The 24,716-nt window shown below is 44.7% G+C and overlaps 2 protein-coding genes across 2 annotated transcripts in view; one reads left to right on the plus strand and one right to left on the minus strand.

Moving 5' to 3' along the window:
- ttc33 (tetratricopeptide repeat domain 33) overlaps positions 1 to 14,092 on the plus strand; it is a 44,679-nt gene extending 30,587 nt beyond the window's left edge. The window contains exons 4-5 of the mRNA XM_048258717.1: positions 4,133 to 4,264; positions 12,113 to 14,092. Coding sequence (XP_048114674.1) covers positions 4,133 to 4,264; positions 12,113 to 12,484 — 504 coding nt within the window. The 3' untranslated portion in view covers positions 12,485 to 14,092. The remainder of the gene's footprint in view (positions 1 to 4,132; positions 4,265 to 12,112) is intronic.
- Positions 14,093 to 19,420: 5,328 nt separating this feature from the next.
- ptger4b (prostaglandin E receptor 4 (subtype EP4) b) lies at positions 19,421 to 24,458 on the minus strand. Its single transcript, XM_048259809.1, has 2 exons — positions 23,348 to 24,458; positions 19,421 to 21,691 (listed from the first exon to the last, which is right to left on the minus strand). The coding sequence occupies exons 1-2, from the start codon at positions 24,161 to 24,163 to the stop codon at positions 21,113 to 21,115; spliced, it is 1,395 nt and encodes a 464-aa protein (XP_048115766.1). The 5' UTR covers positions 24,164 to 24,458; the 3' UTR covers positions 19,421 to 21,112.
- Positions 24,459 to 24,716: the final 258 nt, after the last annotated feature.

The raw sequence follows: 24,716 nt of genomic DNA on the forward strand, positions 1-24,716 counted from the left end.
TTGTATTTGTCCTGTGCTGCCATGGCGATGACGTGCTTTTATGTGGCTCCTCTTTTCTTCTCTCCTCCTCCTCCTCTCTTCTCTTCTCTTCCATCTGCTCTTCTCCTCTCCACTCCTCCTCTTCTCTCGTCTTCTCTCGTCTTCTCCCTCCTCTTTTCTTCTCCCTCCTCATCTCTCGTCTTCTCTTCTCTTCTTCAGTTCTCTTCTGTTTTCCTCTTTTCCTCTCCTCTTTGCTCTTCTCTCCATTCCACCACCCTGCTCTTTCCCTTTCTCTCTTCTCTTCCTTTCTTCCTCTCTTCCCCTGTCATCCAGTTCTTGTTCTGTTTCCTCGTCTTCCCTTCTCTGTTCTTTTCTTCTCTTCTTCCTCATCTCCATGTTCTCTCTCTCCCTGGTAGTTTGTTCTTCTTTGTTCTTCTCTGTGTCCTCACTTTTCTTCTCTTTTATGTTTTGATATTTCTCCCTCCCTGTCCTCTCTCTCTTCTTTCTCTCTCTCATTGTCTGCTCCTGTCTCACTGGATTGAAATCTATCCCTTCTTCTCTACTCTCATCCATCCCTTTTTTCCATCCTCTCATCCATCCATTTTTTCATTATCCTTTAATCTCCTCACACTCTTCTCATCTCTCATCTCTGCTCTGCCCTCTCCCTCTCACCTCCATCTCCCTCTCTTTTCATCCCCCTGTCCCTCACTTCTCTTCTCTCATCACTCTCTCACTCTCTCCCTCCTCCTCTTGGTCCATGTGTTCCATCGATTCCCAGAGCGCAGAGGGCATCCCTCCAGCGCAGCTGTGTGGTTCTCTCTTTCATTCTTCTCCTCTCTCTCTCTCTCTCTCTCTTCCTCTCTCTCCCTCTCTCTCTCTCTCTCTCCCTTCCTCCACTTTTTTTCTCTCTCTCTCTCTTTCTCTCTCTCCCTTCCTCCTCTTTTCCCTCTCTCTCCCCCCTCTCTCTCTCTCTCTCTTTCCTCTCTCCCCTCTCTCTCTCTCTCTCTCTCTCTTCTTCTCTCTCTCTCTCTCTCTCTCTCTTTCTCCCTCCCTGGGTAACGTGTGTAGATTGTGGAGATTGTTTAGGATCCGATACCATCTATCATATTTATAAGATCTGGCCTGTCAGGGCCGTTTGAAATGGAGTTGAAGTTGAAGTGCAGCCCGAGGCCGTGACCCCTCTTCTGCCAGACTCATTGGTAACTCGAGCGCTTAGATATTGAGTGCTGGGGACGTACCACTTCTCTCAGTCTCTCTCTGGCATGCTTTCTTCCTCCCTGTCCCTTTCTCTTCCTCTCTCTCGCACGCTGTCATTCTCTCCTTCTCTCTCACTCGCACATTCTGTCTGTCTGTCTCTGTCTGTCTCTGTCTCTCTCTTTCTGTCTCTCTCTCGCTCTTTGTCTGTCTGTCTCTCTCTCGCTCTTTGTCTGTCTCTCTCTCTCTGTCTCTCTCTCTCTCTGTTCTTTGTTTCTCTCAGTCTATATTTTTCACCCTTGTTTCTTTTTTTGTTCTGTTCTTTCTTTTATCTCTCTTTACTTCACTCACCTACTTCTCCTTTTCCACACACACACATGTATGTGTGTGTGTATGTGTGTGTGCACGTGTGTGCGCGTGGGTGCGGCGCGTGTGTGTGTGTATGTGTGTGTGCGCGTGTGTGCGGCGTGTATGTGTTTGTGTGTGCGGGTGTGTGCGGGTGTGTGCGCGTGTGTGCGGCGTGTGTATGTGTGTGTGCGCGTGTGTGCGCGTGTGTGCGGCGTGTGTGTGTGTGTGTATGTGTTTGTGTGTATGTGTGTGTGCACGTGTGTGCGCGTGTGTGCATGTGTACATGTATGTGTGTGTGTAGCGTGTGCGTGTGTATGTGTGTGTAATTTAGTGAGTGAAGCACACATACACACATGTACACTTTACAGTGCTGTGCATAATGCCCCTGTATTTTAAGGAATAACATTTATTTATTTACGATACATAGGATTCATTCACAAAGAGAATTGGTATCCTTAAAGGTTGGTTTATTCCTCAGTTTTTAATTAAGATCAATTTCCAAAAGATGATTTTTTTTATTCCTCTTTTTAGTCAACTTTTTCATGGGTGTCAACTTATGCACAGCACTGTATATATCAGGGCTTAAAATTCATTTTTCAAAATGGGGGGGAATTCCCCCCTTAAGTTATTCATGTAGGGGGGATTTACACAATTTGGGGGGGGGGGTCGATTCTGATACCAAGTCAATATTTCGATACTTTTTTTAAAAAAGTGTTTGATTTTGGGGCCCCCACCACCCTGACGTCATCAGTAATATATACTGTAGTGGGATCATTCACAACAGTGGACATCCTAGATTCTGCTTGACTCTCTCCACACACACAAACACACACTGAAAATGATAGCTTATGTGATATGTTTCTATCGAATAAAAGTTGTGCATAGTGCGGTATGTGTATGCAAATCATTATGTTTTCTATGTCAGTAGATACAATAAGTGTTGACATGTCGAAGACAATCTTTCTGGGATCAAGTGTTGACGTGACCTGAGCTAGCAGGATAGTTACCAAGGAGCTCTTTCCAGATGTAAAAGTTTGCCATGGTAGCGTAGCCTATTTGCGTAAGCGCAAAGTGGTTCTCTCTCTCTCTCTCCGTGTGTGTGTGCGTCTGCATGAGGCTATGTTCAATTCAACTCGGTAGTTGATCAGCCGGTCAATAGCACGCATTCCGCCACTTAATGATTAGGCTATATTAGCGTCATCAGACAGGCTGTAAAAGTGTATGCGGGAATTTCTCGCATTATGATGGCTAGAGTTGCGGGACTTGAACAAATTATGCGCAATACCCGCAATCCCGCAGTGAAATTTAAGCCCTGTATATAACTAGGCTTAGGGCAGAATCTGTAGCTCCTATCTGAGTCCTAACTGCATAGTCGTCGACGCCCCCGATCGCTCCTCTGAAAGCCTAGCCGCCCACCACCTCACGGATGTGGCGTCAGTCCACCTGTGTGTGTATGTGAGTGTATATGTGTGTGTGTGTGTGTGTGCGCGTGAGCAGATTCCTACAGCCGCCACGGTCGTTGATAGTTCCAGAGCTGACCTTTCTATTGTCCTCCTCCCCCTCCAGATGGTCATCACTTGTCCAGAGCACATCATCACCTGGGCCTCCCCAGGCACGTAACAGAGTTAGCCAGCTGCACTCCCCAGTGTGTGTGTTAGTGTGTCTCTGTCTGTGTCTATGTGTCAACCAGGTGCGTAACAGAGTTAGCCAGCTGCACTCCCCAGTGTGTGTGTGCGTGTCTGTGTGTCTGTGTGTCAACCAGGCGCTTAACAGAGTTAGACTGCACTGCCCAGGGTGTGTGTGTGTGTGTGTGTGTGTGTGTGTGTGTGTGTGTCAACCAACTGCGCTCTGCTATCAGTGCACGGCTATGAGGAGTGACGTCATCACACTCCAGGCTGCTGGGTAGATATTGATGCTGGGCAGAGTCACCCCCTATCCTTTGTAGTGTATACTCATCAAATTTGCACTGCTACAGCCCAAAGCCCTGCGCTTGGTTCCCTGATTACCTTATGTGAAAGAGGAGCCTTATTTACTTACTACTTTATCTGAGGTGGTGATTCCATATTTCATTTATTTTTCCACAAGGGCTAGAGAAAATATCTGTATTATTCTAGAATAAAGTATTATTCTAGAATAAAGTATTATTCTATTTTGTATTATTTATATTAGGATGTTTGGGTACCGGTATTTACTGTTTTTGTAAGGAAATGATTATTTCCAGGGAGAGGAAGTGACTCAGATCTTGTCTTATTTAGATCTGTGCTTAATTTAGATCTGTGCTTAAGGGCCTTTCATGGTTTCATTAACTTATCTGGCTCTGATGCTAATAAGCCATAATGACGGCAATGATGATGGTGATGGAAGATAATGAAGATGGTGGTGATGATGATGATGATGATTGTGATGATGATGATTGTGATGATGATGATTGTGATGATGGTGCGGATGGTGGTGGTGGTGGTGATGCTTATGGTGGTGATGATGCTGATGATGATGGTAGTGGTGATGATGATGATGATGCTGGTGATGCTGATGATTGTGATGGTGATGGTGATGATGATGATGATGATGATGATGATGATATTGATGTTCTCCCCTTGTGTGTCCCCAGGTTCTGTCCATCCTGCATGAGGTGTTCCCGGCAGTGCAGGCGGCAGAGATGGCAGCCAAGCTGCGTCCCCACTGGTGGGAGGCGTGGCAAACCCTCGGCCGCGCCCAGCTTAGTCTAGGCGAGGTGGAGCTGGTGAGTTACCCAAGCAACAGTCTCCTTTAGCAACACAAACGCATTACCACAGCAAAAGTCTCTCTCCACCTTATTTGTGAAACCTACTTCCATTCCGGATTTCATCTTCCGTCCATTCTATTTACGGAATGACAGTCTCAGTAGGCTAACTTGAATATTCTTCAACTTATATTTCTTTCAAAATGTCGACAATTCTGCACTCAATATGGATAATTTATATATGTCTGACATTAAAAGTATAAGTTTACTTTTACATGGCTAGGGATGCATCATGCACTGTCTACCATCATACTTAAAATCAATACAACACACAGCTATGTCCGGAAATAGAAAACTGTATTCCGAAATACATCTGAAGTGCCAACGCCCTTGTTTGGCTCAGGAATGAAATGGATAGCAACACAAAGGTTTACTGTTTACTATATGTTACTTAGAAGCCTACAGGCAACATTTTTACAGCATCATGTGAACATGAATACCCGAATGTACCCAAATATGAGGCCATAACATCGCTTGAGTTTTTCTTTGAAAGCTGAACAATGAATAATGTTTTATAATGTTTTGTAATGAGGGGTTATAACTGCTAACATCTGTGCTACCACAAACCCAATTATTAAAGGGACGGCTCCATATGTTTTCTGTGTGGGAAAGGGAAGAGCTTCTGAGCTTTCAACAATGATCTAATAAAATGACAAGGAAAATGTTATTTTAGCTCAGTCATCTACTGTTTTTGGATTATTCAGAAGTTGCTTATTGTGTACTGAAACACGGTTTTGAAATTGTGTTTCTATGGACATCTATTTCTATGGTCTATTGAACCTACTCTTGTATGTTCAAAATGTTCAGAAGCATTTTGATTTTTAACCTTCTGTGTGTGTGTGTGTGTGTGTGTGTGTGTGTGTGTGTGTGTGTGTGTGTGTGTGTGTGTGTTTTGCTGTCAAACAGTTAAAGAGGTTAAAAGGTCACATCAAATATATTCTTGATTTCTCCTTCAGAATGTTGTTTTGTACAGACACAGAGGAAGTGAAGGAGAAGATATTCTTAACATTTCCTCTTTTTCATGGGTTTTCCTTCTCTCTATGGTAAAATCCAACAACATGCCATTTGACACATTTTAAGTATCCGGTAAGCAAAAAAAAGGGGCTCCATTGCAAAAGAGGAAGAGAGTCTTCCGGCAGAAGACCATGGCCTTTGCACAGGCCTCGGGGGGGTCTGATTCATGAACGCAGGTATGTCGCCTAGACGCTCCTGCAGCTTCGTCAGCTCCTGCACATGCCTCTTACTTGAGTGGTGCTGGCTTAAGCTCTAAATCACCAACCCAAAGGCATGATTTATTTTCGCGGAGAGGATGTACAGGACTGAGTGTCGGTCATATTTTGTACCATTATGCGGTATGTCTAGTTGAAACTATTATTTATTACTGATGTAGTGTTTATATAGGCTTACTATAAGTTGCTTTGGACAAAAACATCTGTCAAATACCATAAACATAAAGACAGACACAGTATTGATTAGAATGTTATAGTGTGAATTTTTTTTTTTTTTTATTGTGTAGGCCTATGGCGTGTAGTTTTACTGCTTCTGCTAGTGCAGTCACTCATCACACATGTTCTCTATAGTTATACCTTTGCTCTTGACATGGCATGGTATGGTAATAGTTATTGGTCATTGTTGCTATTAATACTATTATTAAATCATACTTAATGTAGACATTTCAACTTTATTTTAATCTTGTTTTTACTAATAATTAGTGTTAATATACTGTAAGTTGCTTTGGACGAAAGCGTCTGCCAAATACCATAAACATAAACAAACTTTGATGTGTGTTGTTTGGCATTGTCAGTGGTTATTTCTTCTGTAATCGCTTAAACATTAACATCCCATGGTCTCTTGTCACTAATCCCTTCAATGACTAAATGGTATTTCACTTTTTCATCTTAGGAGTTCTGAGCACTTAATCTGAATTTAGTACTCAGGAACTATTTAACAGATAGATGTTTGTTAGCTGAAATGTTAGCCAGGTTGCTGATGTTTGTTAGTTGTAATGTAAGCCGGGTGCTGAGTTGCTGTGTATATACTGTACCTCAGGTGCTTCCCAATTGCCAGATTCCCTTATTTTAATCGAGCGACACTTGTTGCTAGGACTTCACGTTTACCCCCCCCTTCTTCTTTCTTCCTCTATCTCTCTTTCATGTTCTCTCTCTGTTTTATTCTCGCCATCACAAGGTCTCCCCACTAACTCTGCCTCTCTGAGCTGTCGCTGGGATCTCTACACTCTGTGTGTGCGTTAAACAGCTGTCAGTTGCTTCTGCTCCTGTGAGATATATAACTATACGTACACACCGCCGACGACTTGAGCTTCCAAAGATTCAGGAAGTCATTCATTTTCAGTGGAAGCCGGCTTCTCTCAGCTGCCAGAAGCGGCAAATCCGTCGGCGTCACGTTTTGGGCGTCTTGAGCGTCAAGCAGAAAGTTGAAAGTCAGTCAACTTTATGGTAATGAGCTATGACGCAGTTCAGCAACCAACGGCCAGAAACCAATCGAATAGACGGAAGTGTTAAGATAGAACATGATCGAACGTAAAATGCTGTCACGTCAGAGCGGCCAAAGCTTCCAAAGCTTCCCTGGACTTTTTTGACAAGCGTCCTTGACAGGGCGACCAGAGCTTCTTTGGAAGCTCAAGTCGGTGGCGGTGTGTACGTACAGTAAGGGATCATGTCAAAGCCCAGCCCTGCCTAGCCCAGCCTAGCGGCATGGAAGAGTACTTAGAATGAGTGCTGCCACTCCACACATGCTACGACCTGCTCTCCAGGGGGAAGGAGAGTGGGAGAGACAGAGGCGGAGGGAGGTTGAGAGAGAGAGAGAGAGAGAGAGAGAGAGTTTGAGCTGATGGTAAGAGTCAACCACTATTGAAAGGGAGGAGGAAAATAAGATAAGAAAACAAGAAAGGAAAGGGAGAAGCCTTGTGGTGAGTGACTGATGGCGGGCGGGCGGGCTGGAAAGCTGCAGTATGCGGCGGGGTGCCAGCCAGAGCAGGTCCCTGAGCCGAGCCGAGCCCTCGGGCGCTACAGAACACAGCCCAACAACTCGCAGCACATAATGGGCATTCTGGGAGACACACACACACACACATATATACACACACAAACACATGTATACGCACACATGCCTTTCTATTCTGGGTCTGACGTGCTGAGTCTCGTCGCCGTTCTGTGTGACTGTGCATGCATCTCCTAACCTCTCCGAGCTTTCTAGAAAATTCTGGCCTCAGGTGTCTGGCTCCAGAGGTTGTTTTTAAACAAGAGTATAAGTATATATACTCTTTTGATGAAATTTGGTCTCTGCATTTATCCCAATCCGTGAATTAGTGAAACACACTGCACACAGTGAACACACAGTGAGGTGAAGCACACACTAATCCCAGCGCAGTGAGCTGCCTGCAACAACAACAACTGGCTGACTCAGAGGGGGGCAGTGAGGGGTTAGGTGCCTTGCATCAAGGGCACTTCAGCCGTGGCCTACCGGTTGGGGTTCGAACCGGCAACCCTCCGGTTACAAGTCCGAAGCGCTAACCAGTAGGCCACGGCTGCCCTAAGTAGGCATCCTTTAGTAAGAGTAGGCATCCTTTAAAGTGCGTTCGGACACTTTATTTTATGATGACCGTTAACAGAGCAGTGATCTCACTCTTCACTCTTAAATATACATTCTTACTGTATGTTTCACTGTTATTTAGTGAACAGCTTGGAGTTTATAAAGTCTGTGTTTTCTGTGATCGTGCGGAGCCTCTTGTAAAAGTTTTACTGGGAGCAGTAAAGGTTGTGTGTAGTGTGTGTGTGTGTTTATAATGTGTGTGTGTGTGTGTGTGTGTGTGTGTGTGTGTGTGTGTGTGTGTGTGTATAGGGAGTAGTAAAGGTTGTGTGTATAATCGAGGGTCTGCTGTTAATGCCCAGTATACGCACATTCCGTCGTCTGTCTCAGCATACTGGGCGAGGTTGCAGAGCACGATGCAGGAACGCTTGTGTAAACTTTCCTAATGCTCGCTTTATCCCCCCTCCCCCCCACTCTCTTTCTCTTTCTCTCTCTCTTTTTCTCTCTCTCTTTCTCTTTCTCTCTCTCTCTCCCTGTCCTTTTTATTCTGTTTCTCTCCCTTTCTCTTCCTTATTTTCTCTCTCTCCCTCTCTCTCTCTCTTTCTCTGTGCTTCCTTCTCGTTCTCTCTTTTTCCTTCTCCCTCTCTCTCCCTCCCTCTCTCCTTCTCATTTTGTCCTCTCCCTCTTTCTTGTTCCCTTCCTGTCCTTCTCTTTCCCTCTCCTGTCTACATATCTCTCTCTTTTTCCCTCTCTCAGTCTGTCTTCCTTTCTCTCCTTGTCTTACTATATTTATTCCTCCCTTCCTCTCTCTTTGTCATCTCTCTTTCACCCCCCCCCCCCCCCCCCCCCTGTCTCTGCTAAAGCCATTGCTGCCCTGGACGAGCACTGCTCTTAAACTACCCACAATCCCCTTTTTATTTCTCATTAAACATTTCCCGCTTGACGTGCGACAGATCCCTGGCTCTGCGGCTGTTTGACAGACTTTGGGATAGCGTGTCTCTCACAAGGCCGATATCTGATCGGCTTTTTCTGCGTGCGCAGCAGGGGTGGAGGCCAGAGCTTGTGAAAGAGCAGAGCGGGCAGCACATACGAGTGGACTAGGTAGCAGGGTGTTGAGCGCTAAAGAGCAGGGCACCCAGGCGCTCATACAAGCAGACTATGTAGCAGGGTGCACATACTAGCAGACTAGGTAGCAGGGTGCACATACTAGCAGACTAGGTAGCAGGGTGCACTGCACATACTAGCAGACTAGGTAGCAGGGTGCACATACTAGCAGACTAGGTAGCAGGGTGCACATACTAGCAGACTAGGTAGCAGGGTGCACATACTAGCAGACTAGGTAGCAGGGTGCACATGCTAGCAGACTAGGTAGCAGGGCGCACATGCTAGCAGACTAGGTAGCAGGGTGCACATACTAGCAGACTAGGTAGCAGGGTGCACTGCACATACTAGCAGACTAGGTAGCAGGGTGCACATGCTAGCAGACTAGGTAGCAGGGTGAACATGCTAGCAGACTAGGTAGCAGGGCGCACATGCTAGCAGATGCTAGCAGACTAGGTAGCAGGGTGCACATGCTAGCAGACTAGGTAGCAGGGCACACACACACACACAAATGAGCAGACTAGGTAGCATGGCATTCATGTGAGTGGACCAGGTAGCAGGTGGCCAAGCGCTGGCTTATCTGGATTGCAGCCTTGGCCTCACGTCTTGGGACTACCTTGGGCTCTTCGGGGAGAATTATGACCAGGGGTATGCCACAAATGCCTGAGCCCACTACACCATCACAGATGTGGAATGTTTGCAATAAAAGATTTGCACATTTTTATTAAGCGTGCTAGAACCTGTTTGACCCAGGGTATCTGTGTGCTGGTGTATGTACATCTTATTTGGCCAGACGTGTTGTATTCGACATGTGACAGTACAATGATTCATTGTGTTATTGTCTGATCAAAGACAGTCATCAAGTAAATTAGCAGTTCTGGCTGGTCGAACTTCAAGGCATGTTGCTTTTGGGATGTCAGTTGACCACAGTTTGGCCTGCAGATTGGGTAACGTTAGGCCAATGTAAAGGCCAATGTGAGGACACGCATCAAGTTGATTGTCAACCTCATGGGACCAGACGTAACTTTCTGAGTTGAGAATGGCACCACATGTCTGGCCCCCAATAAAAACAAGGGAAGCATGTTCCTCTCTGGGCTGCAGCCCCGACACTCAGCTTTGTCACACAATCCACGGGATTCAGTTAAACCTTCAGACTCTCCCATTGTTCCGACCCCACTCTAAAGCCAAGTTCACCGTACTCTTGTATCCAGATGTGCAGTACACACACACACACAGCCACACACACACACACACACACACACACGGTGCTAGGTGCATTCTCAGCCCCTCAGCAGGGCGATTGTTTTGGCTTTTCATCCTCCTGAAGAAAAAATCTACACAGTCCAGCCCTCTGACCCTGGCTGATATTAAAGATATCTGTTACCCCTAATGGTTTTCCCCTGGACGCGTCTCGCGCTGAAACATATTGCTTACATCATTTGTTGTCTGGCAGCGGGTGACTCACGTCACATCATGGTTGTGGGGGCCTCCGAGACGACACTCACCAGTGAGTCTTGCGGAGATGAGAGCCAGAGATATGGTGTGTATTTATAGGATACCAACAGGGACGTTGGTATTGAGTTGCTCTCTTTTATTTTAGAACACTGCTGAATAGATTGGATAGTGTCCCTCTCACGACTTCTCCCGTCACGCGACAATGAAATTAATAATCTCTTTTCCATCTGGCCCCTAGAATGTTGGGAAAGTGTGTGTGTGTGTGTGTGTGTGTGTGTGTGTGTGTGTGTGTGTGTGTGTGTGTGTGTGTGTGTGTGTGGTTGTGTGTGTGTGTGTGTGTGTGTGTTGTGTGTGTGTGTGTGTTTACGTGTGTGTACCTGTGCATACCTGCGCCAGTGCGAATGTGTGTCTGTGCACATGTGTGCATCCTCGCGTGTTTATATCAGTGTGTGTGTTGTGACTTCATAAAGCCGTCGCTGGCTCCTCCGTCTTGAAATCGATGCCGTGTCTCACGCAGATTGATGAGGAGTGGAGGCAAGTGCATAAAGCCCACCGTAATTGCCTTTTTCTGCTGCTCCAAGCACATAATGTATAATTAATGATTATAAATAGCCTTTCCCATGACTTCCATCAGAGATGCCTTAACGAGTCTCTGAAGCATGTTGTCTTTTTTACGGACACGCTCAAAGACGACGAGGCTGACGCGTTAACAGCACAGGCACTTCTAAGAATGCCACAGGGTGTGAGGCTAGAGTTGTAAGTTACGACTGACTTCAACATTTAAACTGCTAATTAAGGCCGAACTTGACATTTGACATTTGGCACATTAGGATTCATACTTACGCTAGAAGGTGGAGCGAGACCGAGAGAGAATCATGCGGCATTTTCACACTATTTTCTGAATTATCATAAAAATATGTTTTAATGAAGATGACATTCTGTGAGTGTAGTGAAGAGTTGGTAAAGTTAACTTTTCTCTTGCGGAAAATAAACCCAGAGAGTGTTAGCTTTTCCAGGGCTATACGCTATACGAGAAGCAAAATGGAAGAAATGCTATTACTCTTTGTCTGTCTGTCAAAGACCTTTGGGCTACTGGATGGATTGCTCAAGAATGAGCCATCGTTTAAAAATATCTGAGGGAGGAAATATCTCCAATCAGTCTGCATTGAGTATATGACGCAGTCATAGTTTCCTGATCCTCCCCTGCTGCTGCTGAATATGTTCTGCACATAACTCTCCCCTGTATCTGTCTCCCCTGTGTGTGTGTGTGTGTGTGTTTATGTCTGTCGGTATGTGTGCTGAAATACTAAATCATTGGATTTGTATTGATGTCAGTGCATCAACCCCAGTATAGGTTTGTTGTTGCTCAATAGAGCTAAACCGTGAGTGAACCACATTCAGAACAGAACGGTTCAGAGCTCAAATGTGGGACCATGGGTGTCAACGGCTCTGGCTATCTGGTGTGTGTGCGTGTGCTTGTGTGTGTGAAAGAGAAACTGTGTGTGTGTGTGTGTGTGTGTATGTTGCTCTCTTCCTCCCCTTCCCAGGTGATCTGGCCATTCCAGGTGGCTGTTCACATGAGTGTGTGTATGTGTGTATATGTGTGTGTAAATATATGTGTGTGTGTGTGTGTGTGTGTGTGTGTGTGTGTGTTTTAGATACATATGTATGTGTGTATTTATGTTGCTCTCCTCCCCTCCGCAGGCGACCCGGTCATTCCAGGTGGCCGTGCACCTGAGTCCGTGTGAGCGCCCCCTTTGGGAGGAGGACCTGTCATGGGCACGGAAGCTCCGCGACCAGAAACGCAACGCCCAGAGCGTCCTCAACCAGGAGCAGGAGGCACGCCGTCTCCTAGACAACGCCCCGGAGCTGCAGCAGGACTACGACGACTTCGAGAGCGACGAGGTGATTGCCGCGTGCACCGCGGTCGCCGAGCGCCAGAAGAAGTACGAGGAGCTCCAGAGGACGGCAGTGGTGGTGGCCGCACAAAGCGTAACCATAGAAACAGTGCGGGAGGACTCTGACAGACCACCCTGTACGTCGCACAGTGACTTTGTGAAAGCGAGGGGATTGTAGACAAGCACAACCCAAACTGTCGGGGTTTCGTGTTTTGTGTTCTTTTGTTTGTTTTTTGAAATCTATTGATAATGTACAGATGAGATTATAATTTTTAGTTTTGGCCTAAATCTAATTGATGTACTCAAGCCTGATAGCTAAGTCATGTACCTGCTTGTTGAAATGTCAAGGCTGATTGGTCAGGGTTGGCCTCTTCTTTTGTTTTGCTCTGTTTTCTTTCTCTGGAGAAGTGCTCCCTCCCGGTCAGAGTTCCTGATTTGATTGAGTTCTCTCTGTATAAAAAAAAAAAGTCAAAGCTCCTCACTGGAAAACCTATTTGTTTGAAATCCTCAGCAGTGACACGTCTTTGTCCTCAGACGTAAAATATGTCCTTGGCTCGGTCACACTGGTGTCCTCTTTGAGCTACATGAGAAGAGAAGCACTAATGTACCTCTGACGAGGCATAATTCTTTTCCACCAGGAGTGTTTATGTTGGCCTCCATGGCAAAGTCATTCTCCCACCCACCCGTTCTGACTAACATCGAATCCCAGAATTCCCTTATTCAAGGCATCATCTGAGACCCCTCCAAGGACCTGGAAATGCTGCTAGATCCATAAGCAGGCATCTATCAAGCCATCCTCCACATCCTCCAGTTAAAGAGGGGCAACTGAATCCCACTCACATCCCATTTAGAAGCTCCTCTCTCCCTCTCCATCTCCATCAATGTCATAAATGTTTTTTTCGGCAAGAGCTGATGTTTTCAGGCAAGCCGCGGCCAGTTTTGATGAGTGTATCGGATGCATGGGACATCCTGTCATTTCTGAAACCATTAGCTAATGCACAGGGGATGGATGGCACACACACACACACACACACACACACACACACACACACACACACACACACACACACACACACACACACACACAGAGTCATTCTTAGCTGAGCTGAGCGGAGCAGTGAGGGAGACACACACACACACACACACACACACACACACACACACACACACACACACACACACACAGAGAGAGAGAGGGCTCTGAGAGGTTAAAGTCATTGAGAATATGAGAAAATTAAGACTTCCTCTCGACACACTTCTGCTCGTGTGTTCTGCTCTGCTCGAGGAGATGTGCTGTCCAATCCACCAGTAGCAGCAGCTTCCGTCCAGGCTTTAATAGCTTTCATTCAGGCTTTAATAGCTTCCATCCATGCTCAGCTTCCATCCATGCTCAGTTTCGGTCCATGCTCAGCTTCGGTCCATGCTCAGCTTCAGTCCATACTCAGCTTCAGTCCATACTCAGCTTCGGTCCAGGCTCCTCTGCTTCAGGGTGATGCTCAGTTGTGGTCCGAATCATGGAAACGGGACGCTGACCTTAGATGGGTATCAGCATGTTGTGATTGCATTTTTGGTGCATTCATTGTGAGCATTGTGTACATTAATAAGGTCTATACACAAAGCTGTCATTCAGGTTCCTGATGTTCTTTGAGAAAACATGTTTTAATGAAATGTAAACACCATGGTGGACCCTCCCTGCCCCTTTTTGCACCAGAAACAACTGGTTTCACCACACTGACAAAGACCCAAATGGAAGAAATATGAAATAAAAACCTTTAAAAATACAGGATATGACTGAGTCAGAAAAATCATTTTTACCATCCATTTCCTTCTCTGTGTGAGGTTGTTGGTGGTCCTCAGTCCGTAGATGTGCTGCTGGTTTCTCTAGGAAAGAGTTGCGTCTGCAATTGGACTCTGTCAGAGGAGAGTGGTGAGTGTGAGAGGAGAGACAAACATGTTCCAAAGCAATTTCCCAGCGATCAGATCAGAGTGTGTGTGAGGTCCAGCTGGATCAAGCTGGCTGAACAGGAGACATGAATCCCCGTTGGGGTTAATGGTGTGAGACATGCAGTAGTGTGTACACACACACACACACACACACACTCTCTCTCTCTCTCTCTCTCTCTCTCTCTCTCTCTCTCTCTCACACACACACACACACACACACACACACACACACACACACACACTACTGGCAGTCCCCTGTGTCATATTAATTCAACACACACACACACACTCATTCATCACTGACAGTTAATTCGATCCACTCGCTCACACAGTTGCCATACCTCATGCAGGTGTGCGTAATGATCCCACACCAGGCTGTTGACTCCTGAGGTGTGTAACAGTGAACTTCCAATTTCCACCATTTCCTCCTCTCTCTTCTTTCTCTCTCTTTCTCTCTGTCTATTTCTCTCTGTCATGCATACACACACACACACACACACACACACAGTCATAATCACATAATAATGCAGCGTGTACCATTGAACCTCCAATTTCCGTCATTTCCTCCCCTCTCTCTCCCCCTTTCTGTTTATTTCTCTCTCTGTCACACACACACACACACACACACACACAGTCATAATCACATACCGGTATCTCCAGTTTCCACCAATTCTTTCTGCCTCTCGCCCTGTCTCTCTGTCTCTCTCTCTCACACTCTCTCCCTCACACACACACACACAGTAATAATCACACCGTCCAGCCCATTTCACACCACACTCAATAAGCATTGGATCAAACCCACTTGTTCCACTACTGCTATACCGCTGCTACTGCTACTACTATTATTATTACTACTACTATTAACAATAGTATAATTTCACACATGCTCTTTTTCTTTCTTGTATGAGCTTAAATGCTGGTGCCTTGTGACTCGCTCGTATAATCTTGAATGCTTTATAAGCTGGCACCTGTTGTAGGAAGCCATGAGTGATCATGGATTGGTGCTGTAGTTCCCCTTTCTAGTTTTCCACAGAGAAAAGACACATATGTCAACACATCCAACAAACACCTACAGATAAGTCATTATAGGGCATTGTTGAAGGGTGGTTCCTCATGACCAAATTAGTCTGTTATTATTAGCGCCGGTATTGATGATTTATGTGGATGCCTAGTGGCTAGCTACAATGACGCGCGGGGTATGTGCCATGATTGCATTATGGGATATCTGTCTGTCTCCAGGTTTATGGCCTGTCATCATCAGTCACCGTGGTGATGGACCATCTAAGTGTGCCTACCAGTGTTAAACGCGTGCTCACCTCTTTAATCCCTCTGCCGGATCCGGGCCGAGACAGGGCCAGATCAGAGCCAGATCTGGCAGCAGTCCTGGCTGGGCTGTGCTTCAGCGCCAGGAGATCCACTGACCTCAGGGGGGCACCTCTCCTCTCTCTGCAGCCCAGCCAATGAGACTGAGAGAAGTAATCTCATTTCATCGCATTTTATTATACAGGAAAGGATTAACGGCCACATTACGGTCACAGTTAAACGGGCCTGGCTCAGTTAGAACGGGTTCACATCAGGTTCCTGTTCTGCAGCACATAAAACACCTCACAAACAAATAGAAAACAGCATGAAAACAACAAAAGAGGCTTTAACAGAAATTAAAACAATTATGACAGCTACACATACATTCAGAGGGATAAGGCGGGTATGAGATAACCACTATGAGATGAACCAGTAATAGATAAATAACTACACCATACGCTCTGTTGTGACTCTTGAGTTTTCAGCTTGCTTTTTTTATCTGTAGATCTGACACATATTGTAGTCATGACATTTATATCGGTCTGCTTAGCACATTGCTTGTGACGCACACCACCACGCTAGTTAAGTGCCTTGAAGGAAAATGTCTTCTAAAAACATAATAGGATTTTTGAAAGGCCATTTGAAAATGTCTTCTAAAAGTATATAAGGATTTTGAAAAGCAATTTCAAATTATGTTTAATAATGTTTGTACAACTAAAACCATTACCAACAAGGAAGTGCTTCACTCAACTTTCAACCAACAGCTACTGCTAAATTTATAGGTCCATGGTATTACTTTCAATGTCACAAAAGTATCTGAATAAAAGACAAAGTAGACTGCCAAGATGAATGGAAAACATCTCTGGCTTTGTGAGATTACATTTGCAGTCTTATTTACTTCTGATGAATGCGAGTGCTCAGCTCATTTCTGTGATCTCAGTGTGTGTGTGTGTGTGTGTGTGTCATGAATGAAAAACAGCATGGCTTGAAAGACAAATGGTGTGTGTGGGGATTGAAGTCAAATAAAAGAAAATAAACGGAGAGCAAATGTGCGGACCTTCTTTGTTACTGGATCTTGGACTTTTGGCTCCTGCACCTTAATTTGGATGTGCGCACGTTCCCAAATTGAAAGACAAACGGCACATACTTTGTCTGTTGAGGATGTCCTGATTCACATGTACAGTTGTTGATTAACACCATAGGCTGTACTGATGATGTTGGATGTGTACTGTATATATAAGAGACTCAATTGATGATAGCACTGTGTGGGAGCATCTCCAGTAGCCAAATGCAAAAAGAAGAATGTCAGGCACAGTAATAGTTTTGCTGTTAAATAAACTTAAATAAACTAATATATGTACAGTAGTTTTGCATTATATAGCATATATATTTATGTAGCTATAATGTATATTCAAATTTTAGTATTGCAGTTATTTTCTATTGTAAATTGGAACATTTCACATGATAGTTGTGCTGGCAATTTTTTTTCCACATTTCTGTCTAAATTGTACAAGGCATGTATAACTCAAGAGAGGGTTCTTAGATTAGTGGAGGGATTCTTTACTTGGCCATTCATGAAGACTGATGAAAGAAGTACTGTACCTCTCTGTGCATGCATAATCCATCTGCAGGGGCCTGGGTCAAGGTAAGCAATCTGGAGGCAGTTTTTCCGGTTTGATGCATCGCATCAGTGAAGAAGTCTGTAGGTGTATTCCCCATGGTCACGGGAACGCTGGCGACTACGCCGCTCCGTCCGGCATTTTTTGCCTTATGCGTTTGTCTAGTGTGTGCTGATTATTATGACCGCCGCACAGCGAAGCAGCGGTCATATAGGTTTAGTCAGATTTTTTTTTTTTTCTTTTTCGCATGTCCAAATTTCCGTCAACACTGTAAGACCGGGGTACACGAAACTTGGTGGGCATGTAACCCCACATGGATAGCATGGAACCTCCTGTTTTCATTTTGATCTGTAGCCCCCCCGCTGGACTGGACGCCCCGAAAGGAGGGTAGGGCAGACACAGTTTTCTGTGAATATCTCGAAAACCGTAGGGTTTAGGAGGACCATTTTTTTTTGTATGTTGATCTCAAAGGGCCATGTCAACCCATTCCATAACCACTCATTTCATGTATAGCCACCTAGTTAAACACAAAAAGTAAAAATGAGGTGTTGTAATCGCGAGGTATCTGTGACCTAACATAGTCAAAAACTGCAATGAAATTGGAAGTGTAGGATCATTATGACACCGTCTGAATGCACGCCAAGTTTCGCGGAATTCTATTCATGGGGGGCCACACAATAAATTAATTTATGTTACTATACACTAACTGGCCTGTAGGTGGCCGGAGACAGTTTTCTGGGAATATCTCGAGAACCGTAGGGCCTAGGAGATCCACCTTTTTTTTGTATGTTGGTCTTATGGGGGCACTGCACGAAATTGAAAGTGTAGGATCATTATGACACCCTCCAAATGCATGCCAAGTTTCGTGGACTTTCGTTCATGGGGGGCCTTACAATAAAATAATTTATTTGTACATTTAGTGACCATACACCAACAGAGTTTTCTGTGAATATCTTGAGAACCGTAGGGCCTAGGATGACCAATTTGTTGCATATGTTTGCCTCCAGGGGTCATGTTAACCCATTCCATATGCACACGTGCATAAACAGATACACACGCACACACATACATTCACAGTAATCATACGTATGACACATACTCACACAGTAGACATATGTACGCATGCATGCACATGCACACACACACAGGCACATGCACAGGCACACACACAAGCACAAGCACGCACACACACACACACACACACACACACACATAAACATAAACATGTACATGCACACATGCACACAATTCAAGAATTTCTCAGAATTATAAACAGGCAAGATGGGGGTGGGGTTGTATAAAATGTATATGTACATGTGAAATCTATGAACTAATCATGTTTTGGTACTTGTCTAGCAGATACCATGAGAATTGAGTGTGCATAATGCAAATCAGTGAGACAGTTATAATCATATATGCCTTTCAGGGTGACTTATTTTTGTGGAAAAAATTTATAAAGTGACCTTGGGTGCTTTGAAAGGCGCTATGTAACAAATAAAATTATTATTATTATTATTATTATTTATTATTATGTCAAACAGCACAATATATAGACTTTACTTTATTTCTGCACTGTTGACTTACTCATTTGCACTATCACCATGGCCACTATCACCATTGCACTACCACCATGACACTCATTCACACAGAGCACCTTAGAGCACCTTACCATACCTTGCTATGCACAGAGAATCACAGGCTCAGTCCCTGCCTCAGTCATTGCAAGCGCCTCTGATTTATTAATCACTTATTAATCACTATAAACAGTAACCACTATGTGGATACTGTTTTTAGAATTGATTTAGCTTAAGTGTTAGTTAGTATAATTTGTGTTTTTGTAATTTGTAATTTGTATTTTAGTATATTTTTATATATTGTATTAAGTGTTAGTATAATTTGTATTTTAGTATATTTAGCATATTCTTTATCTTCTACTGTCCTTACTGCTTAGTTGTGTTTTAATATTATATACTTTAATTACTCTTTCTGCTGTTAAAGAATGTGTTTGTGTTGTATGTATGCTGCTGAGACCTTGAATTTCCCCTGGGGATCAATAAAGTATCTATCTATCTATCTATCTATCTATCTATCTATCTAGCACATGGGGTCGTTGTCTCACCCAGCAGTTCCTTTCTACGAGGCTCCTGTGCTCACTCTGGTTTAGGCCAGGTGCTAAATCATCTTTTAAAACAAAACAAAAAACAAAAAACAAAAAAAATGTCCAGACAAAAGGGTTTGTGTTTCTTCATTTAAGGTTTATTTTTCCCCAAAAACAAGTGGCGATTTCAATTCAGTTGGAGGAAAATTGCAACATGATTCAATAATCAACATGTAGAATGGCAAAAGCAGCAATCATTGGATAACAAACAACTAAATTACCTGTTACACTCACAACGTAGAATAAAGTGGCTTCAGTCACTAGTAGAAGGCCAGTACAGTTAACACTGTAGAATGCAGAATGCAGAAGTCTGACCCAGCTTATGTGCCACCTACATTCCCTTTCTTTACCCAGTGGAAATATCTTTCACATTAATGTTCACTCACGTTCACATTAATGTTCATTCTCGTTCACATCAATGTTCGCTCACGTTCACATTAATGTTCGCGTTACTCTGATGAACAACCAGTGTGAGTTTCAGTTGCTGTTGAGTGATATGACATAATTTCAATGACCCAAACTATGCAAGACTGAGTAACTTTATCTTTTTTTTTTATATATAATATCCAAATGATTTCTTAATAGCTTTCTGAAACCAGCACAATTAATCAGACCTTCTCACAGAGAAGAATTTTGTTTTACATTCATAAATAAATAAGACCATTGCACTAAACACTTCACATTTTCAGCAACATGGCTATATGTACAAGCTATCTCTTAAGGACGTTCATTAAGTACACCTGGTCACTTGATCAGTGGGTCTGGCTTAGACCAAAGGCCCTTAAGAAAAAGATGCAAAAGTGCAGTAAATATATCGGTCCCTTTCAGTGTCTCTGCAGAATGACTCGGTTCCTGGGAACACGGGCGTGCTGTCTCTGAGCTTCATGTGTGTGGCAATGCGTAGTTTCAACATGTGCTTTTCTGTCAGACTCTTTGTCTTTATTGGAAATTCAGCTCTGTCCTGCATGTGTTGATGTCAGTGAGAGGTTGTTGAGTCAGCAGTATCAGTTTGACAAATGCGCTCCGGCCCTCACCAGCACTGAATCTACAGCAGGGCCGCCGATGATTCATTAACACGCCACTTCACTGCTTTGGCTAGAGCCGAACAAACAAACAAACCACAGAACACAAGAGGAAATAAAAACAATAACAACAACAAACAATCTGACATGACATCAAACTTCATTGTGATCTGTCCTCTCCTGCATTAATCAGGCCACCATTAGTCAGCAAACCTCAATAGCTTAATACTTTACTGACTTTCAGCGACAGATAACGGATCTCTTAGCAGTCAGCCAGGAACATTTGTTTGAAATCCGTCTTTGTCTTTCTTGTGAATTTGTGATTAAAGTCCAGATTTCCTCCACTCATGTTTGGCTCTTGATGTGGTTCCTTTTCCTGCTCAGTCTATCTGGCGTAGTTTCCCATGGCAATCGTTTGCGTCCATCTCGCCTCCACAAAGGTCAAAGGTCGCCTTCAAATGTGTGGCAGCAGACTCCTGGGCTTTGTTGTACATTCAGGGTTTCCCCACTGTCAATGACTTTCCATTTTCCTCTGCACACACACACACACACACACACACACACACACACACACACACACTCTGTCTTTCTCTCTCTGTCTCTCTCTCTCGCGACAGCAGATATTTATATTTGTTCATGAAACAAAAAGCGTAGGCTCCCACTATCACCTCCCAACATCCTTCAGGACCCCTCCTCTCCCAAACACACACACACACACACACACACACACACACACACACACACACATACGCGTGCGCATCTCATATGCTCCTCTCCTGCAGGTTGAGTGTCTCATCAGTAAAAGTCACCTGTAGGGGGGGCTGTTTGGGGCAGAAGGCCAGCTGTTCAGTCTGAGTGAGGCCCACCCCTGTGCCCTGTGTCCTGTTCTCTTGCCCCAGTCTGGGGCAGCTGAGCAAGCTGGTCTGCCCCCCCAGCAGCATCCGCTCAACCGTGGGGGGACTCGTGCCCCCCGTCAGCGCCACCCCATCCGACGGGCACAAGTATGTCTGTGAGGTGCTGACCATGTCGCGGAGTTCCCTCGAGACGAGTGAGGGCGAGTCGTGGGACACCACCGAGGACGTGGGCCCCGCGCTAGTGCAGCGGAAGTCCTGCGGCCTCCTGGGACCGTGCCCGTGTCCGTTGCTGCGGCGACCGATGCGGCAGAACAGGCACTTGATCTTGTCCAGCAGCTTAAGCAGGACGGTCTTGCTGAGGAGGATGTAGATCCAGGGGTCCAGGATGGGGTTGACCGAGGCGATGCGGATGGCTTGAAGATCGGGGTTCTTGTCTTTGCACATCTCCACGGGCGGCCGGTACAGCTGGTTGACAAACACACGCACCTGTGGGAGACGGAAGACAGCGGGTGAGTGCGGTCATTAACCGCCATGAATCTAATCTGACGGAAGACAGAGGGTCAGTGCGGTCATTAACCGCCATTAATCTAATCTGATGTCAGAGAGCCAGGGAGGAAAAAATAAGGACACTGGTGTTTATTCAACACCAGAATAACAGGTGTCTTGAGAGGGGTCGGCAAACACCCATTACCTCAAGACATACAGACCTCTTTCTCTTTCTCTCTCTCACACACACACACACGCACACACACACACACACACACACACACACACAGTCCGCTAGAGTGAGGACACAGGCATTGAACAGAAGCCAGTTTAAACAGAACCCCGCCTTGTAAGCGACATCAATCACTGTCCACGCTAGCGCGTTTCTGACAGTCTCACAATACTCTACTGCTCAAAACAGCATCAGGTCACGGCTTGCCCATCTGGGTTCAAATTTCCCAAAACCAAATGTGAACTGAAAAAAAAAACCCCTTCTGTCTGAGCTTGGACCAGATCTGAACTATTACAAATGAACCCCATTTTGGTCATGCTGTGGTTCTTGTGAGAGATTTTGAATTGACCTTGGGAATGATGGGCTTTTCACAGAAAAGTGGTCAAAGATGCACACTTGCTTGTTTGCTTTTGAGCGGTTTGGAACACAAAAAAATTCTTGGGTACCCTATCTATTCATTTCATCCATTGAGGTCATCTACATGCACTTACTTGCACATGGTATTTTTTTTATTTAGAATTGAAAGATTTTGGTAGGGCCCACATAAACATGTCTTCTTTGAAAAACTGGTTTGTTCTTTAATCTTGGGTGTCAGAGGACAATCAGAAGGATGGGTAACTGGTACATTTTCACAGAGAAAAGTTATTGTTGCCACAGTGAAGTCATCTAGATAAAGCTAGGACTCTCTTTGGTAGTTGGGCCTTTTTTCCCCTCAATATTGCACAGGTTTACCCTGCAGCTGAAATTACTTGTCTCCACTTGTTTCGTTTTATTGTGGAGATTTAGTCAACCTATTTATCTGTTTGTTTTTACTGCTGATGTTTTTTTGCATAAACTATATGCCATATCTTTACATTGTCATTACACATTAATGATTACAACTAATGTGAAGCTTTAATCGTGCAAGTCGCTGCATTCGTTTTGTATTTGTGTTTATGTTGCACGGCGCTTTTATATACAGTTTGGATTTTTTAAGACGTATGATGCAGAATTTCAGATCAATGTTTTAATTTTAAACACACATAAAACAAAAACATAAGTGTAGTCCTCCTTAGCTCGCCAACGACACCAGTAAACCAATTTGTGCACTGTTTAATTTAACATTAGATTATTTGTTGTCAAACACTTTCTTAGTATAAAACTTGCACATGTGTTTCACCATAAATTTAGTTGTCATTTATTGAATGTAAAATTACCTATTTCCTATTTAATTTAACTCAATTTACGCCATTGCGAAACTCCGACCTGGCGTGATATAACCTTAATGTGTTCATTTAGCATTCGCCTACCTGCTGATACAAGTTCTTCAACATTTCAAAATGGATTGCGCAACCGACAATGGACGTGTGTTCATTTAAAAAAGTTTTTTCTAGCTAGAAACCGATAGTGTAAGAAGATTAAGAGAGTAGAGAAAGAATGCTTACCACTAAAGGTATGGAACAAATGAGGACAACTACGGACGTCGCGATGAGCAGAACTACCATCTGCATCTCAACCCCTGCCAGGCGCCCGAAACTTCGTCTGCGCCGGAGCTCCGCGATGCGCCCATGATCGGTACCGAGAGAAGTCCTTCGCACAAAGCGCCTGTGCATCATAATCAGCGCTCCGCACACCATAAAGTTACAGATCACTGTAGCCAGAATGAGCAACGAGCTGAAGCCGGCATACATATAGGAGAAGACGGCGTGCGTCGAGTCATTAGTCCGCCAGTCAATGAAGCACCAGGTGTTTGGGTACTGGAGTTTGACCTGTCCGAGTCCCATGGTTGGGAGCGCACAAAACAGAATGTTGGACAAGTAGATGCCCAACAGCGTGATGGCGGCGAGTCGCTGATCCACGTAGTGACTGTAGAAGTACGCGTGGTTGATTGCAAGATACCTCTCTATGGACATGGCACAGATGATTCCAAGCCCGGCCAAGGAGAAAAAGAGCAGGATGAAGCCTGAGTACTGGCACAGCGGGTCTCCACCGTCTCCACCGGGCCACTTTCCCTTCACATATGTCGCGATAGTCACGGGGCTCGCCAGCAGAGTGCCGAGCAGGTCGGTGACAGCGAGCCCACACACCAGAGTGTAAAAGGTCGTCTCTTTCTTCTCCTTTCTTGACTTGCGAAGCACCACGATGGCGATGACATTACCAACCACGCCGAATATGAACATGATGATCGGGATGGCTGGTACTCTGGTCCCGCTGGTGACTGCCGGGGTAGTGACTACCGTGTTATTGTTTTCTGGGCACATTTTTTTTTTTGAAGTAATAAAAAAATGCTTTATGTGCGTCCTTGCGAGTTTACGCACGTTTCAAACTGCATTTCTGTAGATATTGCGCTTTAGGTCTGCATGGAATTTCTTTTCATATTTCTTGCCCGGGAATCAAAGCGTCGTGGTGTGTTTAGTTCCATTGTCATTCCTCAGCAAGTGAACAGAGGCAGGTTGAAACTTCTCGCATGCTTTGTCTTCGGTGTTTCCGCACTTTCTTGTATCGGCGCTGCTCACAGCCATGCACACTCACACACTCTGAGCTGTCACTTAAAGTTTCACTAGAAAACCCCAGTCCTGAACTCCGCCTCCGTAGCTGCGCAAAGCTAGTGACATACCACAAGCACGGTCTCCTTGTAAACGGTCTCCGATCCCTTCATGCGCGCTGCGTAAACGCTACGCAGTTGAGGTAATCAAACCTCTCTTGTATTTCAAGGGACTCAGAAAATAGACTTCAAAAAGAGTTCCTTGTTATTGTTTTAAATGACTTAATGACATATATGAAGGCACAGCACAAGGACAATAACACGAATAA

Source organism: Alosa alosa, chromosome 12 (assembly GCF_017589495.1).
Source record: "Alosa alosa isolate M-15738 ecotype Scorff River chromosome 12, AALO_Geno_1.1, whole genome shotgun sequence".
Classification (NCBI taxonomy): domain Eukaryota; kingdom Metazoa; phylum Chordata; class Actinopteri; order Clupeiformes; family Clupeidae; genus Alosa; species Alosa alosa.